Source organism: Onychostoma macrolepis, chromosome 10 (genome assembly GCF_012432095.1).
Source record: "Onychostoma macrolepis isolate SWU-2019 chromosome 10, ASM1243209v1, whole genome shotgun sequence".
NCBI classification, from domain to species: domain Eukaryota; kingdom Metazoa; phylum Chordata; class Actinopteri; order Cypriniformes; family Cyprinidae; genus Onychostoma; species Onychostoma macrolepis.
In genome coordinates, this window is record NC_081164.1 from 20,251,907 (window position 1) to 20,275,920 (window position 24,014).

Here is a 24,014-nt window from a genome sequence, read left to right on the forward strand (position 1 = left end):
TTGTCGCCATCTAATGGCGGAACAATTTAACTAAAAATCACCATCACGAACACGTCTCAGTACTAAACACTATTAAATACTATTATTATTTATATAAAATACTAATAATTGAATAACCATATTTAATAAACAAGAACAACAGCCATCATAAAAGTTGCTAGGCAATTCAGTCAACCGTAAGCAAAGGCATCGCGATACAGCATTGAATTTACATAAACAAGATAAACTTTTACCAAAACTATTTTCTCTGGAACAAATAATAGTTTAATGAGACCAAAGACGCCGTCAGATTTACCCAACATGAATTTATATCTCGTGTTTATCCACTATAGAGACATCAGAGCCAGCGGTAAATTCCAGAAGATCTGGCCGTGATGAGGCGCTCTCTGCGGGTGTAATGAGCGCTGAACCGCTGGAGATCCTGTCTCCGAAAACGTTGAAGCAAATTTTCAAATAGACCTTATCTTTATTAACAAACCGCATATTTTAAGTCCAAGCAAGTACATTCTCGCCTAAAAAATCCTTAAAACTGCATTCCGTGACACAAAACGGTATTATTTTTAAATTATAGTGGATTTGGTCGTCCGCCATGACACTAGATAGACAAAACATCGATAGACCCGGCTAGAGCAAGCGGAGTGATACAAAATTGTGAAAGGGCGTTCCTGTAGCGATAAAAACATTATGACAACATTGTTCAGAGAACATTCAGAAATAACAACTTGGAACATCAGCAAAATGTTCTTTGAAATTGTTGTGTTAGCTGGGTTTCTGTTAGCTGAAATTACGACAACACTTTTTGTTTTAAAACTTTTATAAGCATAAACTGGGAGTGTTGTTATATTAAATTAATTTTGTTATTGCGATTCCAGAAGATCCAAAGTTCAAATATGTTCTTCAATAAAAACAATAGTTAATTAGAGGGGGGAAAACAGTTTACAGCCCTGATTTTTTTTTTATTAATTTTTTTTTTTATTAAGTTTATTTTAATTGTTGTTGTTGTTTTTGTTTTGTTTTTTTACAACTTAAGTATAATCAAATAATTTTAAGTCATCCTGTGGCCACTTTGGAAGTTTGCTGAGGCCACTGCTCTACATAACCCTTCATTTTTTTGTGTTTGTTTATTAAACATTACGGTTAATTTGTTAATGCTTTCCGCTACCAATAAGAATGTAGTACTTTTTGCTCACTTTAAGACATTGTATATCATTTTATTCAAAAAATGTGAAAACAAAAGTCTGCAAATTTTGTCTGGGCCTGCAAATGAGCTTTGAATGTGTTTGTTATTGTATAGCTGAATATTTTGTGTTTTTTTTCCTCATTTCAACAATTAAGTTTTAAGATTAATTTGAATTTTTGCTGTTTTAGCAAAAACACATTATTGTAACTGCAGTAGGTTAGAAGCTTTAAATTCTTGAGTGCAGATTTTTATATACATTAATCTTTTTTGTATTCTAGTTATATTCGGGTTACTCTAATGCCATTGCAAATATATTGTCTCTATTTTTCAGTTGTTTTCCCTCTTAGATTTCAATGTTTGATGAATTCTAATGCTCAGAGAGGCATTCATACCCAGACCCAGCTGGAAAAATTTGCTTTTTGAGTCCACATTAGTGAACAGCAGGGGACCATAACGTGGATTCCTCCCCTTAAAGAGACATTCTTGTTATTTACGTCTTCAGAAATGAATTAGATGCACGAACAAGATGTCAGAAAAAATTCAAAGTGACAGGTCACCCTTAAGGACAAAACAATGTCTTCTTGCCGGATAACCAGGGAATTAGCGTCTCTGCGTGGAACAAGACTTAGATGTCAATGCTGGAAGAGGTAAAGGAACCAAAGTCTGACCTTATTTATCTAAATCCAATCCTTCACAACTCTTAAGGCCAATGCTAAAGAACACAGAATGTGCACCCGGTTCCATTGATTTAGCTTCAACCCACAGCCCGGTCGATTGCCCGGCTTTGAAGTCTTTTTCCATGCGCAGGGAAATTGAGAAAATGAAGTAATATTAGTCAAAGTACTTCATCGCAACCCGCTGTTCCTGCTGTACGGCTGAGTCTGCTGTTGATATGTACTGAGACGCATGGTTCAGTTGAGTTTGTGTTCAGTCAGTCACAGCTGAACAGTTTGAATGCTGAGCTCTAATGTTAAACACCCTGCATACAATTGCTTGAGAGAATGTGCATCTAAACAATGGACCTGCATGACACCGATAGCTAGAGAAAGATGAATATTTTGACGCAGTGCTAATATCAGTACATTATATACTAAGAATCGCATTATTAAAGGGTTTTGGTCAAAATGTTACTAATGTAAATACTTTTTGTATTTATACAGAATAAACATTGAATGAACTCATTCTTTGCACTTCTACAGCCGTGCTCTCTATACAGTAGTTTTGTCTGGTCAGTCTGGTGTTTTGACTGCATGAGTAAGGAAACCATGAGCCATTTCCCTCTGTTGCTCTGGTTTTCTTTTTTTTTTGTAACATTACTGGCTATTATTTGATGACAAAAGACATTGTACATATTTCCTTTCTTCATTACAAATGTATATTTGTACAGTATCTTAATGATTTTCTTTTGGTTTGTAATAAAGCATTCAGTGGCAAGCCAATGAAAATGGTGTCATTTTCTGTTCATCGCACAGACGTTTCCGGCGTTTCCATTCTCAAAAGTAGTTAAGCTACCTTTTGACTTTGTGGAGGGATCAAAATCCAAAATTTAAAGACATTTATGTCTGGAGAAAAAAAAAAAAAATTCTGTGGCAGCCAAGTGTTCCTGCTCGAAGATGAGAGTCGATTTAGTTTGGATCAAGTTTCTGGAGTGTCTTATGCGCTAAAAAAAAAAAAAAAAAGAGAGAGAAGAAGAAAGGAAGTTAATTATTCATCCCTTAATCCCTCCATTGTGGTGTAATTGTTCTCTCAGTCTCATTGTGATTCAGGCATATTCATCAGTATGCAGTCTGACAAATCATTAACACAGTCAGAGCCTGTGAACACCTCACGCTGCTGACCCAAATCTCCTATACAAAAATATAATTCATTTTTTTTTCAATCGATGTTTTGAAATATCTAAAATCCGCTTTCCGCCTTCCTCCTCACTCGTAACAATAAGATGATCTCGAAAAGAGTTTTAGGATGCTTGATTACAGTTAGTGCAATTGTGCCCTCTACTGGCCACAGTGTGCATTTACCTGCACTTGTATTAAAAAAAACAACAGTAGGCCTATAAAATATGGGGAATAAATAAAACATAAGCATGTGGGAAGGAAAGAGCATTTATGTCTAGTGTAACAGTCTATATATAGCCATTTTTGTGCTTTCTCTGCTGAAAATAATTTTTTTAAATGGTTTTAATGGTTAAAAGTTGATGGATTGTAAGGTTAGTAATGGTATTTGTAGTAGAAATCTTTAGAATTTTTTTTTTTTTTAAGCAGGGTTTGTATTCGGTTCACGAAGAGTGACGTAAGAGTTTTGTGGCTCTAGTGCAGTACTAACAAATTCAGTCTTTAGAAGACAACAATTTTCAGTCACTATCTTATGGGAAGTGGCTCAAAATATTGACGACTCATTCTGAACTACAAATATTTTTGACCATTTATAAAAATGTCCTTCTCCCAAACACCAGCCTATAGAATTCCCTTCAAAAAAGTATATAGCTATAGGGCAAGTAACTGAACACATTTTTCAAAGACACAGCTAAACCTTGCGAAGCTACCAAACAGACATATTTTTTTGTCTTTAAGTCGCTGTGGATTCTTGCTGGACAAAGTTGGAAGTCCGACCCGTTTTAAACAGTTCAAAAGATTCACTCAAAGAACCGGTTCAGAAGTCAGTTGTGATTTACGTCAGCACGTGATCGCGTGGAATATTACATGAACTAAATAAACAATTCTTATGTTTAAGTGAATATTATACTGTAATTCCATGTGTACATAGCCTGTCTGTTGTTGCAGCCACGATTCATTATACAGTATCAGAACAATGATAAAATTAATTTACACATTTTCATTTCTTGACTGAAAAAGAACACAAGTTGAGCTCAAAACCTTTATTTTAATAATAATGATGATGATGATGATGATGATGATAATAAATATTTTATTTACAAAAAACTTTTTTTTTTTAATTAAAATTTTTTTTTTTTTTTTTCATACATTTTATTTTAATTTTTATTTACAAAAAAATATATGTCTCATATGCTTACTTAACAGTTCTCGGATTATTACCAATCAAACATGTCCGAAAGAGACGCTCGGTTCATCGATAGGATTTGGTTCAACGAATCAGACTCGAGAACCGCTAAACCTATTTGGATTCTTAAATGAATCCTTCAGAACGGTTATATGAACCGGTTGAACAGATTCACTAAAAAGATCCGAATCACATGAACGATTCCTTGTGAGACTTGTGGGACAAAATTAATGTTGAGTGTATGGAATAAAGTAATACATTTAGGATTATCCTGCTGGTATCACACAGAACTCTTTCATCAAGACGCGCGGATGTAGCCTATATAATTCATTATGATTTCGCAGGATTAAACGAAGTGTCACTTCTTGAAATCACAAATCATTCGAATCAGTTCGCCAGTTTCCCAGCCCCTGCAGTCCAGCCCATGTCCAGAACCGCAAACAGCACCTCCCGTCCTCATTTCGTCCTGAGGCGAACTTTAGATGCGCTTTACACGAGCAGTCGAGGAAAATGGCTTGTACAGTTGGTGGTCAGATCATACCGCAGCTAAACGTGGAGGAGGCGACGGAGGACAGCAGCCCGTCCAGGAGCATCTCCACCCGGCGGAGCAAAACCTTCTCCCCGTTCAGCTCGAGGAAACATCAGAGGTAAGACACACTGTTTCTAATTCAGTGCAGTGTTCCAGATATCCAGTATCTAATGAGTTCTGTCGGATTAAGGCTGATTTTGATGATACAGTCAGGAACAGCTAAACAGCTGTGGTGAAGTTGGCACAGGTCTTGCTTTAGACAAACGCCAGTCATTTTGACAAGTGTCAATCATGCTGGCATCTGGACGTTTATCTACTAAATTACTAGACCCATTAAACAAGCCATCCATTTCACTCATCCTCCATTTATTTCCCTTTCAAGCATCACATTACATTTCTGAACGCTCCAAAAAATAGAAAAGCAGAATAAGAGTAAAGCTTCTAAATTGATTTTTTTTTTCTTCTTTGAAGTCATTTCAATCTCTGCAGCTTTATTAAATCTGCGGGGTGTCCAAACATTCTGTGCTTGCAGAAGAGCAGAAGCAATCTGCTGAAATTAGATTGCGAGCAATTACAGCAAATGCTCAAGAGGACTTCCAAAACCTCATTAGCGGAATATTTAATTAAATGCTTTTAGTAGATCTGTAAATAAACATGTGCTAAGCTCATATTTTTCAGCCTAGTTTGGGATCAGCGATGACCTCTCAGTGCGGTGGCTGGCCATGGAACCGATTTGGAGGTTTACAGCCAAAGGGAACATGTGAAACTATGTGTTGGTCTCGATTCCAAGCACAGAGACAGGCAGCATGTAGGGATTGATTAACCATTGAGCCGGTGTATTTAGAGGACACTGCAGAGGGAGCGAGAGCTGCAGTGTTTTCAGAGGCAGATGTAGATATCAGATTTGTCTGAAATCAGTCCATCTGACCTTCACTACGAGTTTGTGGGTTCGCATGGTGGATGCTGTGGTGGTCCTGAAGGCCTCTTAACCTTCACCCCCCCCCCCATACATTAGAATGTGTCCTTGTTATTTTAATTCTTTTTTTTCTGACTATCGTTCTTTTTTTTTTCTTTTTTTTTTTACCATGATTTACAGAAGGCACACACTAAAATGTCAATAATTGTAATTTTAAATCTTTACTAATTTTTGCCACTATCCTTCAAATCAGTTTAACCCATTCATCAGCAAGAAGTTTTTAACCATTTAAAATGTAATAACATGTAGTATGATAACTTTTATATATTTTAAAAAGTATAGGTCAGAATAAGTATGTTTAATTTTTACATACATATATCTGTTACGCTGAATGATGATGGAACATTATTTCACCTATATTTTGACATTTAATTTTCACAAAAGTTATTTGAAACATTGAAGTAGACACTTTGCTTGCATTTAATATGCATATAACATAGGAATATACAACACCTGTTTATGTATTTTGATATGTAAATGAATATATTTAGATTATTTATTTAAATATTAATGAGCATATATTGTAATGATTATTCTTTTGACAATTTGACACCATATTAAATAGTTTTGATATATCAAGATTTTATTTAAATACATTATTTTATTCACTGTATATTTCAAAGCTTCTAAACATGTGCATCCTTTGTGACAAATCCATTGCATAAGGGCTTTTTTTCTTTGTTGTACCCTATATGTTTAAAAATTGTGCTGGTTTTCACTATATCCTGAGAGTGATTGGATTTGTTATCAGAGCATGTAGAGTGGAAGTCAGATGGTTTAGTAACACATTTTTGTCCTTGTACTATAATATCGTGGCCTACAAATCTTATACACGCTGCTGGCTCTGTAGTACTGCAATAAAAGAGGCAGCTGGAGTAGCAGACATCAACTCTTTTATTAGCTTGATTACCCACGTTCATATACCGAACAAAACCGCACAGTATACCAAATAATTGAAGTCATCATTGGTCAGATGTTGCTAAATCAAATGATTAATTTACTGGGAAATAGCCTGTAGTTTTACCCAGCTCATTTGTTCTTGTAACCTTCTCATTCAGATTGCCAGGAACTCAAGGACAGCATGCTTTGGTTAAAGCGTGACGTTATATCTGCTCCTGTAGAAGACGTTTCCTTGGCTTCTCTCCAGAGAATCCCAAGGCTGACACATCATGACAAGGCTTTCTAAAGGATGGAACTTGACTTGTACAGATACATTTCAGGCACTTGATCCATCCATCTCGTTCTTGATTGGTGAGCATGTTGATATAGTATGAGCACAAAGATGGCTCACTTTGTGTGGCGTATTAAAGAGAAGTGTTAATTATGAAAGGGATGTTTCCCGCTGAGAATAAAACAGTTATTTGCAACTTTTTGTGTTGTGCTGAAAATTATTAACCTAGTTTGGAGTTCCTGGTCAAAAATCACTAGCCTTTTAAAAATTGCTAGTAAATGTCTTACTATGTCTTATTATGTTGTATTATCGCCAAACCTTGGATTCAGTCTTTTTGTCAACTCTTTTTATTTTTATTTTTTCACTTAGCACATGGTTTTGTATTTCTTTTTGGAAAAGATTCATCATAGACCTCAATGATCTGAGCCTATTCGCCTCAGTATTTTGAGAGAATTGAAAGAAATGGAAAGAAAACAAGTTGATGAAAAGATCGAATCCAATATTTGGTAATAAAATAGCATAACAAGAAATGTATAAGCAATTTTTTTGTAAGCTGGGAAGTGTAACAAGGTGGAAAAAATCCCCCGAAAGTACTAAAATTATCAAAAAGTTGGTTTGGAAGTTATACCCTGTGTAATCAAATTCAGTAGGTCTTAGTCCAATGTGATAAAATTGAACTAGCATTTTCGGGAAAATGCAAAAACATATCTTTAATTGTGAAATTGCAGCTTCATGTCTCACAATTGGAACATTGTATAACACAATGTGACATGTGTTTCTATTTTAGGCTTTATTACACAATTAAATTTTTTTGGTGGTTTTCATAATAACACATTAGACTTGTGTTTTTTGTTCTCTCTTGCCTTTGCCATTATGAAACCACCTAGCAACCACCCAGAGTACCATAGCACCCTTTATCCTTTGTAGAAGCTGCTCAGCAAAATCAGAGTATTTTAAAACTTTATGACCAAACTGTAAAAAGATGCCATACACACATTGAAATCAAATCGTTATGATCGTTATTTCCTGAGGCCCATTCTGGCTAGCTTTACCCATTGCACATTGCGGCCCATTACAGTTTTATGCACGTTATTGATTGTTAGTCCATTACCTGTGACCTCTATGAGACACCCAACACAGTCCTGCCTGAATTAGACATGGGTGACGACATATTCTGGCTGTGGTTTGGAGCAATATCATATTTTGCAGTTTGTGCATTAGGCAGTAAAGAGATAACGAGTCTTTCTGGAATCTTTTAGTCCTTTTTAGTTGAAACATCAGACAAGAGCAGGAAAAGAGTTGTGCTGTTTTTTTCTAGAACTCTGTTCCTCTGTGTGCTTGTCATAATTTAGTGGCTTCCTTTTTGCAGAGGACTGACTGGTCTGTTTCAAGGCAAAAATGATGAATATGATTTGAAGTCATTGTTTTGCAAGTCATGCCGGTTGTCCTTAAGAGCTGCTCAGACTCACAGAAATGTGTCCTTGATGAGTTTTTGTGAGTCAGATTCAGCAGAGAGCCTTGAGAAGCCCACCTCTCCCAGGGACCTTCAGCATTCCAAATAACACATAGATAATAACAGACAGATCAGCACCATGGACAGCAGCCTCACATTACTCACGAATGCTTCACTGATCAACTGATAGCGCTTGGTTACGATTATTTGATTAGTTATCTAGAAATGCAAATATCTCATTTAGGGATGTAGGATTTTTGTTATGTGTTATTTTTGCAATTTTTAGTTGCACATGCTCTTTTGCCCTATATTAACATTTAGAGTAGTCACTACCTCACCTGAAATTAATTATTTAAAACATAAAAATTTACTAGCAGTATGAATGGATATTTATTTTGAGATTTGCTAAAGATTACAAATTATTAGTGTATAAATTGTTAGTGTTTTAAAATATTAACTTTAGGTGAGGTTATGAAAATATTTTACACACACACATATACAATTTTGGGTTTTTGAAAAATGATGTCATAATATACAGTATAATGAATAAAGTATACAGAGAGATAGTTTTATAGTGTCTTTTAATTTCATTTTAGGACCCCATTTTTGGACCCCACTGTGTTTAGGTTTTTATTATTTTGTGTCTGTCTAATAAGTTAATGTCAGCCTACATAAAATATAAAACTTTGTGCAAAAGGAGGAAATTCAGTCTCTTGATTAGCTCATTTACAGTATATAGGCTAAAAGTAGATTTCATTAAGGGACACCAGAGGGCAGCACTTATACATAGTTACTTAATACTTAATACTTATCTTGATTGACAGTCATATCAACACCTTTAGAGGTATGTTAATATACAATAATTACATTTATTCCATAATAACATTGAAATTTTAATTTTTACTGGATAAATACATCCATATGGGTGTAAAGAGAAATAAAAGGAGGGCCAGAGGCAGAAAATAATGTGTTTTTGCATGCATGTGTCATTTTCATCATGGTGAATCAGGCCAGTGACTCAGAAAGAATGAAACTGAATTAGGTCATTGGTAAAAAAAACAAAAACAATAAACAATGCAGTGTGGGTGTATGCCACATCAATATAATAAATACAAAGATGAGTGGATTTTTTTAGGCAGAGCCTTTCTTCTGTCCATAGGATGGTGTTGTTACTCATGATGTTGTGTAAGTTCCCACACATTCATCCAGTGTTATTTGAACACAGCTGGACGACCCACACACTCCCAAGTTATCTTGGCCTTTGGTGTTTTGCATAGCACAAAAAGTGTTTTATATGTTCATAATGCGTCATCTTTAGAGAGCAGCAAAATTATGAATAGGCTGCATAATTGTACTTGAGCTATTTAACAGAATCTTATGGAAAAAAAGTAGTATTTTTCAGTGACAGCTGTCAATCTGATGTGTTACGCAAATGCACAGCAATGTGGTGCACAGCTATCATTGGGAGTGAAGCTCAGGCGAGTGTAAACGCCTGCTAGCAGCCCACAGTACCGTGACTGTACGACCTCTATCGATTTAACCGCCGTCATTGTGAACGGCCCTCGAGGCTGAGACTAGCGCGGAGATGCACTAATGTTTCCTTTGAATCCACTTCTGGCGGTTTTGAAAAATATATAAAACAATGTAATGTTTTTAATCATTGCTCTCAGAGTTAAAGCTGATGCTTTTTTAAGCTTCACTGATGGTGTCATTTCTAAGTTGGGCTGAAAGTGGTCACGCTGTTATGTGTCATTTTCCCTTTTTCAGTTCATGAATGTGCCACGGGCCCCAAAGGCAAACGCTATCTCATGCATTAAGCTTAACGCCGTGGCTGACTATGAATTTCACATTTCAATTTCACAGCATTTTAAGGTGGCGGAAGCTTTAGACACATCACCCCATGAGGGATACTGTATAAGATTATGCTGTCTGATCCAATCCCGTTTAAGACGTCGAGTTCCTGTAGCTGCTCGGAGCTGGAAAACTTTGAACTATCCTCTGGACCGTGGAACCATAGAGAACAGAATAAGGTACCGCAGTAAGTTTGGGGTCCATAAGATTTTTAAAAATAAATATATATATTTTTTTTTAGAAAGGGATTGATCAAACGTGACAGTAAACAACATTTATAATGTTATAAAAGATGTCTATTTCAAATAAATGCTGTACGTTTGACATTTCTATTCATTAAAAAATTAGAAACAAAAATATATCAAAAATTTTTAACAATAGTTGTTAAAAAAGAATCATACAAGAAATAATAAGACAACAGTGTTGTCAATCGATTATAAAATAGCGTATTAATCGCACATTTATCTGTAACTGATCACGATTAATCGTATATTAATATGGCACATTTATATTCTCTTTTTTGCAACTTGTACTAAATATTGTGCTCATATACTGTAACGAATAAATGTTAATTGCGTTAAATATTTGAACACGTTAAACAAAAACATTAGTCATGCTTTATAATATACATTTAAAAATATATTAAATATTTGTAATAATATTTCACAGTATAACTGTTTTTACTGTATTTTTGATCAAATAAATGTTGCTTTGGTGGGTGGAGGAGACATCTTTCAGAAACATTTTCGACCACAAACTTTTGAACAATAGTGCTTTTATTATTATTTTTTTTTTTTAGAATTAGGATTTATATGTCCTTTTTAACACTTTAACACGTAAGTGGATTGTTGGTGCTGTTAAGAACCTCGAATTGTGGCACCAAAGGTATTCTTAGTGAAACAGTGCAGTGCTCGAATGTTATTGGAAGTAATACGGTAATTGCCTCATTAAATATTCATGACCTTTAGACAGTTAAGAGAAACTTTCTTAATTTGAGAGAAACAGATTGAGATTGCATTGTTCCTACACTATGCTTTCATCTTTATTGGGGCGCTGTGGGATTTTGTACTTGTAGGTAAAAGCCACCAGGAACAGGTTATTTTGTCTCGATCAGAGAGACAGAGAGAGAAATATCCACCCTCAGTGAAGCTCTTTTAATGGGCTTCTTTTCTTTGTGCATAATAAATGCCACTTTAATTACCTGCCAACAGTAGTTTTTTTTTGGCAGAAGTGAAGGCAGAGGCAGGTTTGTCCGCCTCTGAGCTGCAGAAGGAACGTTGTGTGGGCTTCTGTTTACCATAATATGCTAATGCTGGAAATAAGGTTGAACCGTAGAGCCTGAAGTCAGTTACACTTCCCTTATTTACACAATGGAAATATCTACAAGCTTCAGCAACATCTGAAGAGAAACTCTTGGTTGGAGGCAAAAATAAACCTAATCCTTCTCTGAGCGCTTTCTACAGTAAATGTGACTCTTGTGACTGTGACACCAGTTTTGAGTTCACTGGGGAGATCCTGGCCTTCAGAGTCAACGTGTGAACATCAGAGCATCTTCTTAATATCAGGACATGTTCCTTTCGATAGAGAAATGCTCTTAAATAAAGCAATAGAGGGTTTCAGTTTCTGAGAGTGTACAACAACAGACTGCTATTTTTAGCACGCACACAATCCTCTCTTGGTGGTCCTCAATATAAAGTCACGCTCACTGTAAACCTCTAACTCACCATCTGTAGCTGTAAGAGAAGACATAATATACTGTGGCATGAATAGGAATTCAATGTAGCCTACAATGAAAACTATCTGTTCCTCCGTCAGTCATTTTTGGAGCTTGATAGTGCTAATCCACATTCCAGTGAATTGTGTAGAAAAAATATGCTGAGCAATCTACTAGACATCTCCTTTTTGTATTCCATGGAAGAAAGCAAGTCAACATGAGGAGCAGTGAATGACGGGTGAACTAAATCTTAAAAGGGCTTGCTGTGTGTTTGAGATCCTTTCTGGGTCTTTAGTCCCGTTGGGAGCTGGGGGATTTTCAAGGAATTTCTCAGAGATGCTCATGTCTTTATTTTCAACACTGATGTTGTGATCTGCATCCTAATGTTACTTCAGACGCTTCAGATTATGTGTATTGTGTGTGTGTGTGTGTGTGCACGTGTTTCTGCTCAGTACATTTTAAAAGGGCTCGATTGAATATGTCAGTCGAATCCCCAGATACTTGAAACTCTTTTAAATTGTGCCAACATATTTCTGTCTCACCCTGAAGAGTCAGTCTACCCACATCACAGAATGAACCAATTCCAACCAAACTGGTGAGGACGATTTAGAGCTGTGTGAAGACTTTTGGATTCGGTTTGGGATTCTGGAGTCAATGCCTCTGTTAAGTGAATTCATTTATGAGAGATTTCTGTCTTTGATGGTTTAGATCTTGACTCTCTCTCGAAAAACAGCACACAAACTTCATTTAAATAAACAGTATTTTTAAAATATCTACTTTTTTTAAATTCCAGAATTAAAAATAATTAAATGTTCAAGAGTTACACATAAAAAATCAGCAGAGGACAGCATAAATTCAACATTTATACATAGGACTGGCAGCAATAAAATTACAACAAGGGCATTATATTATTATAATAATATTATTACTCTAATATATACATATTAATAGTTATTACTGAGTGGACCTTTACAACAAGATGTGAAAAACAGTGCATAATATTATTAGAATAATAATATTTCTCTAATATATAAATATTATTAGTTATATATATTAAAATAAATATATATGTAATAAATATATGTAATAAATATATATTTTCAAATATTTTTATTATATCTTAATTTTAACAATTTACATAATGTAATTATTTAATATGTTTAATATATCAATATTTTATTTACTAACATTTAATTTTTATTCATTTTATTAATTTATTTGTATTTATTGGCAAATTGTTTAAAACATAAAACTCACAAATATTTATTAGGTTTATTCCAAACACAAGAAAAAAATCAAATTGTCAGTTACTTAAGAAAAAAAGTTAAATTTTTCAAAATAAATGACAAGTTGTCTTCAGTGTATGATTTTTTTCTTACTCAAAAACTAAAATAAATAAAATAATAATAATAATAAAATAAAATACATTTTGTGCGTGTTCTAAATGTCTGTGAACTTCCTGAGTGGCAGCTGTGCAACCATAAACGAGAGACAGAGCCCAGCAGGTTTAAGTGTGTTTATGAGAGAAGTAACGTAAGGAGAACAGAACACCTGGAGAGGGAGAGCAAGAGAGAGAGAGAGAAGGGGAGAGATTGCTGCGCTGACTGGGCAGCAGTGTGACGTGTGCTCAGTGTCTCGTGAATAAGTGCTGCACCGTTTCTTTCCGTGTGGGCTTAATGCAGTTTGACGGCGACCTCTCAGTTGTGCGCAGAGAAAAGTGGAGGCTGTTGGCGCACACGTTGACGTGTTGTTTCATGCGGTTGTGGTCAGGTAACAGTAAAGCCTTTTTATCCAAATGCTGTGCATGTCCAGGTTACTGTATGCATGTAAATGAATCTTAGGGTTGGTGTTGACATGCATGTCGCTGTGGGACTCCAGTTCACTTTCACTTCTGTGTGTGTGTGTGTTGATGGAGCATGACTTCAGAGTGAATTCCTCCACTGCTCTGGAGTGCAATCTGTCTATAGCACTTAAAAATTCATGCACATCTTTAATGAAGTGCTTGTTTTGAACCATCCTCTGCTGGCTCAGGAATGGAACATGTTAGTTCAACTGCCTGAGGAGGAAGAGGATGTTATCCTCTTTTTTTTTCCAGACAGTGTCAAGAATCCGTCCGATGCCCTGTGAAGTCTTGTATCCCTAAAAAGCATCGTATTGTTCTGATGGACTTTATTGTTTGGCTCGTTACCTCTCTCTCCGTCTCTCTTCAGCCTTTTGAGACTGTGTTATTCAGCATCATGCTGGGCAAACACATTTCAAACCCTCTGGCAGCTTCTTCTTCCATATTCATGAGATCACATGTTTCTGTCCCTGAAATGCAGGGCTAATGTCTGTGGCCTCCCGCTGAGGTCATTGTGTCCATGTCTCGGCTGCCCAGCTGTCGGAGACAGGGACGGTCCTGCGTCCATGCAGATGAGTTGACCTGAGATAGATATCACTGCACCTCTGACATTGCTTATCATTTTGATAATGCCTTTTCAAATCGTTATCGTTTTGTTTACACAAAGGATGTTTTCAATGATGGAAGTCTGGTGATGTGACATTCAACAGAAGGGCCTTCTGGAGGGCTTTTAAATGCGCAGTAATGTTTATTCATACAGTGCTTTTTACAGTATACATTATTTTAAATCAGCTTTACAAAAAATCATGACATTAATGTTTAGAATATCTTAATATCTTCATGTCTTAGCAGATAAGATATGGCGGATAATATAGTTAACATTGTACAAAGATACAAGCATATATATATATATATATATATATATATATATATATAGTATATAGTATATATGACTTTTTAATGGAGTCTCTTATGCTCTTATCTCGAGGCTGTATTTTTTTGATCAAAAAACAGTAATATTGTGACATTTTATTGCAATTTCTAATATTGGTTTCCTATTTTAATATACTGTAAAATATAATTTATTTCTGTGATGCATTGCTGAAATTTTATCAGCCATTGCTGCAGTCTTCAGTGTCACACGATACTTCAGAAATCATTCTTATATGTTGATATATTTTGTGCTGCTTAATATTTTTTGGAACCTGTGATACATTTTTCTTTGATCAATAAAAAGTTAAAAAGGACAGCATTTATTCAAAATAGAAATCCTTTTTATCACTTTTTATCCATTTAACACAATCTTGCTGAATAAAAGTATTAATTTATTTTAAAAAGAAAGAAACAAACAAACAAAGAAAGGAAGAGAAGGAATAAACACTGTTCTCTTTAACTTTCTATTTATCAAAAAATCCTGAAAAAGTATCACAGGTCCCCCAAAAATATTAAGCAACTGTTTTCAACATTAATAGAAATCAGCATATTAGAATGATTTCTGAAGGATCATGTGACACTGAAGACTGGAGTAATGATGCTGAAAATTCAGCTTTGCATTACAGAAATAAATTACATTTTAAAGTATATTAATATAATATTTCACAACATAATCATTATTTGTATTTTTGATCAAATAGATACAGCCTTGTTGAGCATATGAAACGTGTTTAAAAAACATTACAAATCTTACTGATCCCAAACTTTTAAACGGCAGTATATGTGGACAAAGCTTCATTTAATGTAGCTGTGTGACAATAGAGTTTACATTTTTGCTATGATTTAAACAACCGCACAGCTGAGATTTGCTATAAATTGCTTCACATGAGTATACAATGTTGTTAAAGTAGAATGTACTATATATCCAACTTTTAATATATTGCTGGGCGATAATATAGTTTACATTTTTCAATGATAAATAAATACACATATTAATAGTTCAGGTTATTTGAGCTAAATTTGTCTAAATGATTCTTTAATTGGTGAGACTATTCTAGTCATATGAATGTGTAGTTATGCATTTCTGACATGATTTCTCTTTGCGTAACGTTCCTGTACATTAAACACTTTTATGGTATCCTTGTGCAAATTGCACAAAACTTTACAGGCTTTAAATAGTTCTAACAGAAGTTAAATGGATATAAGTTTGCAGACAACATTGGTAAGCAATTCTATCACACCAACCTCATCTTAACACATACAGTCTTGTGACTTTTTGGCTATTAGTGCCTAAATGGTGTGTATTTTAATATTTATTTTATTTTGGCCTTTTCCCATAGACTTTCTGTGCAGACTCTTTTTGTAGGGGCAGTTCAGAAGACCTTAGCTTGTATTGAACCCGACACATTTCTTTAAATGTCTATAGGGTTAATTTATTTTTTTTTACTTATTTTTAAAAGATTCACACAAAATTTTAAATTCTGTTATCATTTACTCACCTTCATGTTGTTTCAAACCTGTATGACTTTCTTGTTTCTATATAACAATTTTTTCCCCTCTCCATTTTGTCCAGTGTTGTTTTGACCCCCGCTGCATTTCATTTTATGGGTAAAAACTGTTAAAAATAGTGCTATTGTGCAGTCAATGACTTGTCTTGCTTATATTCCGTCTAGTGCTGAATACACCTGGATTTCTCTACAGGGGGACTGTTTCATAACATTTTAAAATCATACACCTGTAACGGTTGAATTATATTTCGCTACTCACGCTGACAATATTTTTTACATTCTCTTCTTGCCTATGATGTGCTTTGTGTTAAATTAACACTGATTTTTCACAATGCTGTTGCTGTTAAGTGCTCAGGGTTAGCTCATTTATAAAATGACATCAAACAAATGGCATTTCTGATGATTTTTGCATTGTAGTTGGATATTTTAATTAAAAGTAAATGATTAAATGCTTCAGCATTTTACCAACTAGCGGCTTTCTAAAGTGAGCCTGGTCTTTTCAAGCGTGACTCAGAATTGACAAACGTATTCAGTAAGCGCTGTCTATCAAATACACTTCAGCTCCCAGCAATCATGTATTCCAGAGCGAGGCTGCTTTGTTTTGTAAATGCAAGGTTGGCTTGTCAAATACTAAACAAAGAATTGCATTGCAGACCATTGCTCTTTTGCAGCTCATGCCGGGACACTTTTAGATTCATGCTAACACATTCCCCTTCTAATGTGTTATTCGTCCATATGGTTGGAGACTCCCAAAGTTTCCTTTTTTTAAGTTCCCAAAACATCACATCAGACTTTGAGAACTGTTGTCATGGTAACATTGCATTGAGTAGATTGGACAGAGCTTGGTTGCAAAGAGGCAAAAACTCAGTCTGTCCCCACAAAAAGTTTGTTTAAGTTTGTTGAGCTTGTCATCAGCAATTAGGATCAGGATGTGCATGGATGTATTTGCAGCTGTAGAATTTATATAAGTGGGTAGGCTAGTTGATAGATAGAATGGACATTTTTTTTTTAGGTTGAAGTTTATATAAATGTATTAGAGAAAATCTGTCATTTTAGATAATCGCCATTTGCTTCCTATTTTTCAGGTTTGCAGTATTGCAATAGTCTTGCAGTGTAAAATTAATGTTAAATGTTTTTAAACTTAATCTAAAAATGGCTGTTTAATTGACCACTACAGATGTGTAACTCTCAGAATTAATAATTTTCAATTATTAATTCCGTATTAATAAATATGGAATCATTATGTTTTTTCTTTTGAAGTTTAAAAAAATAAATTATTTTAATGTTAATGTTATTTTAAATGAAGCTGAAATAAAATTAAATAAGCATATTAGATGAAAAACTTACTAAATTACTAAAACTAAAATGACTGAAACCAAAAATATTAAAATAAAAGCTTATATATATATATAAAATAAATATTAATAAATAATAAAAAAAAAACAATGCTGATGAATTTATTTTTGTAATGTAAAAAAAAAATCATGTATTGCAGGGTTAAAATAGTTTTAGATGAAGGACAATATAACATGTTGCTTGTAGTTTTCAGGGTGTGTAAGTAAGACATATAATGGTTGAGCAGTCGGAAACCCCTGGAAACATGTCTAACTCAAATTTTCTTCGTCTGGCACATCTATGACACAATGATACAGTGACTGGCATGTCTATGACAGGATATGACATGTGAACTGGCAGTGACTTCCCACTCAGTGCACATGCTGTCAGGAGCATTTACCTTATTAGATGATTCCTATTTTTCTTTTCTCTGTTCAGTGCATTGGCTCATACTATCATACAAAATGCAATGCACACTTCATTATCTTCTGTCTTTTTGTTTTTTTGTATTTATCTGTTTAGATTATACAGTGTTTCAGCTCTTGTCCAGTCTTCCGGATGCGGTGACTTGGGCCCTTTTTTGTGGTTGTTACTGCTAAATTATTCACACAAACCTATTTTGTATACTCAGGAAGGGCCTCTGGGCATCATTTCCCTCTTTTTAACCGCTCAGGTTACATTTCAGTGGGTTTCAAAGGGCACCTGACGTTGTGTGTGGGTTCTGTGCAAGAATCGTTTATATAGTATAGTTTGCGAAAGTGTTGGGGTTGATGTGATCGTTCTATTGTCTGTGTGAAAATGTCTTACATTTTCTTTTATGTGAGATCTTGAAATCTCAGCTCAACATTTATTGTCACTGAGAAGTGAAAAATTAAGTCAGAGTTATGAGGAATAAATTTCTTCTCGATTTCCGTGTTTTTCATTTAACTTGGGTCATATTTCATTTAAATGCTGATACTCTGGAGTCAATTATATTTTGTTGTAAAATTCATTACTTTGATTAAACAACTCCGAAATCAGGGTAGATGTTTAAATTCACATACGTAAAAAAAGGTCTGTTGATGATTATACACTATTTTTCTTTTACAGCTTGATTAAATCTTTATTTAAAAAGATTCCTTTCAGCATGTACTTCACAAGCTCTAAGAACAGATTAGGGATTTTTTCTATTTCATTACACTGAGCATGTATTCCAGTTATTTTGTAGTGGTGGAGGATGCTTCTATAAGTAATGAACAAAACTGTAAAAGCCATTGGGTTGAATGAACTTGAACACCCACATCCACTACACTTGGACGCAGTTTTTATGTAAGACCTTACATAACCTTTAATAGCAGAGTGAGCGAGAGCTGCAAAAAAAGCACAGTTTGACGCTGAAGATGAATGTGTGGGCTATTCCTGCCAGTACCCATTGAACTCTGTAACTAAAAAATGTGTATGCTTAGAAGATATTTTGCAGAATGTGAGTCCGAACAACATTGGACCCCATTGACTTTCATTGTATAGACAAGACAAGACAAAAAAAAAGGGGTGAACTGTCCCTTTAAGCCTTTAAGGAAATTACAATATTCTAAGGAAACATCTTATATACAAATTCTTCCATATCTCGATGTGGCCATAAGGAGCATACAGTTTGGGGTTTAATTTACACTATGAAACAAGAAGTGTTTATTTTTATTCTCAGAAGACAGGATGTGAATACAGATGGCCAAAGGTGTTAATTACAGACACACTTGTATGGCATGGCTCATGGACAGGTGTTGTCAGTCTGCTTGAGCGATTGATCATTCATCAGTTACGTTTAATAGCGCAACATTCTCATTCAGAATCAGAAAGAAGGCCTGTTGGCACATACTTTCACTCCACTGTAGTGAATGAATACATCAGGAACGTTATGGTGTGGTGAGGGAAAACTGTCACACACAAAACAGACTGGAGCAGCCATCTGCCAAATAAATCCAGCATGTGGCATGATGTTCCTTAGCCAGTTAAAGAGACTCCCCAAAGATAAAGCTTTGAAGCACATTAGCCTACTAAGAGTTTGTTAGAAAATATTGGCATACTATAAATAAGTCAACGACTTGTAGTGCAACAGAGTAAACAATATAATGAAAAGAAGCAGGATCTATTGACACTCTTGGGAATGATGTTAGATTTGCAGGTGTATTTTTTAAGGATTTGGGTATCTCATAAATGATGACAGTATGAAAAACTTCAAAACTTATAACTGATGGTAGGAAGATTTGTTTACAGATTTGTCATCTTTTTATGTTCCACATATGATGTCTGAATCAACTAACATTGAGCTACAGTATCTTGATTAGACCTTAGTCATGTGTAGGGTTGGGTATCGTTTGGGTTTTTTTCGATACCGGTGCCAAATCAATACTTTTAAAACCGTACCGGTGCCTAAACGGTGCCTGAACCGATACTTAAAAATAATAAAAAATTTATAAAAATGACCAATTAATAATTGGATTGGCCATTAGCACTAAACACATGATGTCTTTTTTATTCATACTGGATGCGAGAGGGCGCCCTCGCACAAAAAAATCCACATATCCAGTCACAGAAGTAGCGGAACTCATGAAGCTCCAGGAAATCCCCAATATGGACAAATGCATTGCTATTGCTGTAACTGAGTAAACAAGATATAAACGTTTTGAATGATAAAACAAATACAATAAACACTGAATGTAAAAACAGCACGCTCGCGTTACTACAAAGATTTGTTGGACTTGTATTATTAGAGCTTTCCGACTTGAGTTCATGTGCATTTTCTCAGTAGGGAAATAATTTTTTACGTGCGGTGCCAGTGATTCTTATGTTCGTTTTGGAGAAACAAAGGACAAATATTTTGATCGATTCTGATTCAGTTCTAGTACATACCGGTTACATAGGTACTGGTGCCATATTGGTACCGGGTTTCGGTACCCAACCCTAGTCATGTGTAATTTCTTTAATGAACTGTACTTTAGTCTTCATTTGCATACAATTAAATGGGACAGAAAATTAAATAATGTTAGGCCGACTGAATGAAGATTAGGTTCATGAGTTCACACTTACATATAATTAGCCAGATAATGGTAATGCGTAGTTGGCATGCTGTCCTGGGGAAGGGCTCAGAGCTCGGGAATGGCCGAACCCAGAGTACCCCCCAAAAAGCAATTAAGTGTTGGACAGCTGCCAGACTGAGATTTCCCCAAAATACGCACTGAGATCTGGTGGGAGCTGGTTTTGAGAAGTTGCCTGTATGGCAGGCCAGGGGAGCCTACGTGCTCCGTCCGAGCGGCTTGTGGCATGGATGGGTAGGCCCCACCGGCTGCTGGTATGCTGTGTGGTTTGGGGCGCCCGGTCGGGAGGGCTTGAACCGATGCTCAACGGTGTGCTCACTCCGTTGGAACGGGTGAGCCCTGCCCGCCGATGGAGGAGCAGCAGCGTGGTTGTGACCCTGACCAGGAGGACCCGAGTTGCCTTGAGTGGAGCAGCTCACAGAGTCGGCGTATGGGCCCTACTGGCAGTCAGCCCCTGCTAATCAGAGGACAGAGGGCGAGTGGCTGAAAGAGAGGGCCCATGAAGCCTCCGACTGGAAATCAAGACTCACGGCATCGGCTGGATGAGCCTCGCTTGCGGGCAGCAAGTATAGGAGCCCAGCTGGGAGAACTCTTGCCGACATCTGACGCGAGATCAAGACTCACTGCATCAGACGGGTAAGCCTCGCCAGGCGTGGGGAAAAGATGTGAGGTTTGGTTGAGAGGGTTCGGACAGTGTTCGGTGGGGGGATGAGACCCGTGGTGACAGACGGCTGGGCCTCGCTGCACGTCGGACAGAAAGGTAGGGTTGGGTGGCCGGGAGATTCTCGCTGATGCTCGATGGGAGATCAAGACTCGCTGTGTCGTACGGGTAAGTCTCGCCGACCGTAGGATGAAAACAGCAAGTTAATCTGGCCGGGAGGCTCTCGTCGGCGTCCGTAGGGAGATCAAGACTCACTGTGTCAGACAGGTAAGACAGAAAGGTAAAGTTGTGTGGTCGGGAGGCTCTCGCCGACATCCGACTGGTGATCGAGCTCACCTGTTGGATGGGTTAGCCTCGTTGGCCGTAGAATGGAAAAGGTAAGGTTGTCCGGCCAGGAGGCTCTCGTGACATCCGACGGGAGATCAATACTGGCGTTTCGGATGGCTAAGCCTTGCCGGTAGGCGGACTGAAAAGCCAAGATTGCTTGACTGAACGGCTATCGTAGCGTTCGACGGGGGTTCGATATTCGTGGCGCAAGCGGAAGGAAAAGGTAAGTTTGTCTGGCTGGGAGGCTCTCACCGACGTCCGATGTTTACATAATGACATTAACATCCAATGATGTCGCGACATCCTTTACCAACTTTTAGCAACAAATTACCTGCCTTTAGCGATGTTACCTGAAAATTATTTGACAACACCGCCTCGCGCTAGCATCTGGAAACAGAAGCTGCAGGCCTGGCTGCATACAGTGCTGCGGCTGGGAGAGCCGCGGTGAAGGCTGAGCTGAAGCGGGAAGCGAGTGAGGCGTTGCTGCGGCCCAGGTCCAGGCTCGTTGAAGGCCTGCTGCTGCGACCCGACGCTCGCGGAGAGCCGGGTCTTGCGTGGGAAAATGGTGGTGTCGAGCGAGGCGAGTTCGGGGCTTTTCTCGATCTATTGGCCGGCTTGGCGGCTGGAGCGGATTTAGGAGTGAGGTTGGCTGGTTTGCGGGGTGACGAATAGATTATGCAAATCCACTTTGTTTACCCTCTGCTAGGACGGTGCGTCGGAATTAATCAGTGTTTGCCTCGGGCTTAAATACGATCAATTGTTGGCACGGATGATATCCGTGCATCCGAATGATAAGAGGATGGATGTGACGCTGGTGGAGGCGAGGTTAAGCCTCGACGTCGTGGAGAGCGTGTGGCTGGTCGTGTCTGGCGGAGAACAACTGGTCCTGGGGCCGGCAAATTGGCCGGAGGATCCGAAAAAATCCCCATTATAGGTCTCGTTGTTTGGACGGAAAAAGTTGAGTCTGTGATGTAATGGCAAAAGGTGCAAACCGAATGTTGATTAACCATCAAATGGATAGAGATATGTCAGCTGTATTTATACCCATGCGTTGGTTAACTTGAGTGTGTTCCTCTTGTGTTAATTAGGCTAAGTATCTGAAGTGCTTCTCCTGAACTTTGTTAATAAAACATTTAAAATAACAAGATGGATTACACATTAGTGCTGTCTAGGTATTTTCTGTCATACAAGATATGTAAGATGTTTCGACCATAGTTATAGATGGTTGTACAGTATCTCTCTCCTGCTGTCAATGTGCTTCTTATGATTTTACCTCAGTAGGCCTAATGAAGGTGGTTGTACATTTTGACTGGCATTTCCCGCTGGCAAGATAAGATGTGGCAAGATGTGCTTCTCATGTTTTTATCTCAGTTATAAATGGTTGTAGTACGTTTTTGACGAGAATTTCCGGCAAAAATGTGTTTGTCATCATTTTTAGTCATCAATTAATATGGTTGTACATTTCTCAGACGTATTTACTGCTGTCAAGTTGAACTAGATTTTACCTCAGTAAGTTGAACAGTTTTTTTTTTCTTCACAAACACGACAGTTTAAATTGTCGCATATTCTGCGTTAATATGTTTCACTTGGCTGCTGCGGCAACCTCTTTTAAACGACGAGCTTGTACCGGCTGTTTTTATGCTGAGAGATCCGGGGCTCCTAAATTTCAGAAGGAGGGGTGATGGGCAGAGCTCATTCTGCGTATATGACACATTCGATCGTTTTCTTTTTCCACACAAATATTTTAATCACAAGTCTTTTCTGTGTATTTTGCTTATAACAAACCCAGTTCACGTTGTTCTGTAAAACAACTTTTAATTTGTTTCTGCGCGACAACTCTCCCCTTCAATCGGAGTGGATTCCTCCGGGGAAAAGGAAACGTGAAGATCATAACGGAACAGTGTGGGAATAAACGCCGTAGCAGTTCCTCATTCATTCCGGCTATTTAAAACTTAAAGACAACGACTGCATATTAAAAACGAAGGTTTTGGTTATTTGAAATGTAAAAGGTAAGATTTTCCTAATTTCTGTTTAGTGCATGTTTTCAACTTTTTATTTGTACCGTTAAGGATTGTTACCAGATCAATACCATTTTAAAGAGAATTTGAAATCGTATTTTTTTCCCACTTAAAACAATAAAGTATAGCATATTTTACATTAAATATTGTTATGCACTTTGGGGTTGCAGAATGAGTTTTAAACTTACAACTTTTAAGCTTTCTGATACAGTCTTTCTCTAAAGTGCTTATGACTTGGTTTATTGAGTATCAAATAACAAGTCTTACAAAAAGTAGGCTACTGTGGCAGTACTAAGGTATAATGATGGTAAGTGCCATGGTACTTTCATAATACCATGGTAATTTGATATAAGCTATGGCACTGAAATTTGTTTACCATATTTTAAATAAAATGGCCAAGAATACCCTGGTATTACTATGGTACCA

The 24,014-nt window shown here is 36.7% G+C and overlaps 1 protein-coding gene across 11 annotated transcripts in view; it reads left to right on the forward strand.

The window, feature by feature from the left end:
- Positions 1–4,390: 4,390 nt before the first annotated feature.
- The window catches only part of gramd1ba (GRAM domain containing 1Ba), a 68,511-nt gene continuing 48,887 nt past the window's right edge, over positions 4,391–24,014 (forward strand). For 2 of the 11 annotated variants that reach the window (XM_058789174.1, XM_058789175.1), the window contains exon 1: positions 23,052–23,579. Coding sequence is in view for 1 of the 11 variants with exons in the window: in XM_058789168.1 (XP_058645151.1) it covers positions 4,709–4,845 (137 nt within the window). In the remaining 10 variants the exon portion in view is untranslated. Of the gene's footprint in view, positions 4,846–13,529; positions 13,663–23,025; positions 23,580–24,014 lie in introns of those variants that run through there. The other 9 variants (XM_058789168.1, XM_058789163.1, XM_058789177.1 and 6 more) reach the window with 9 other exon arrangements.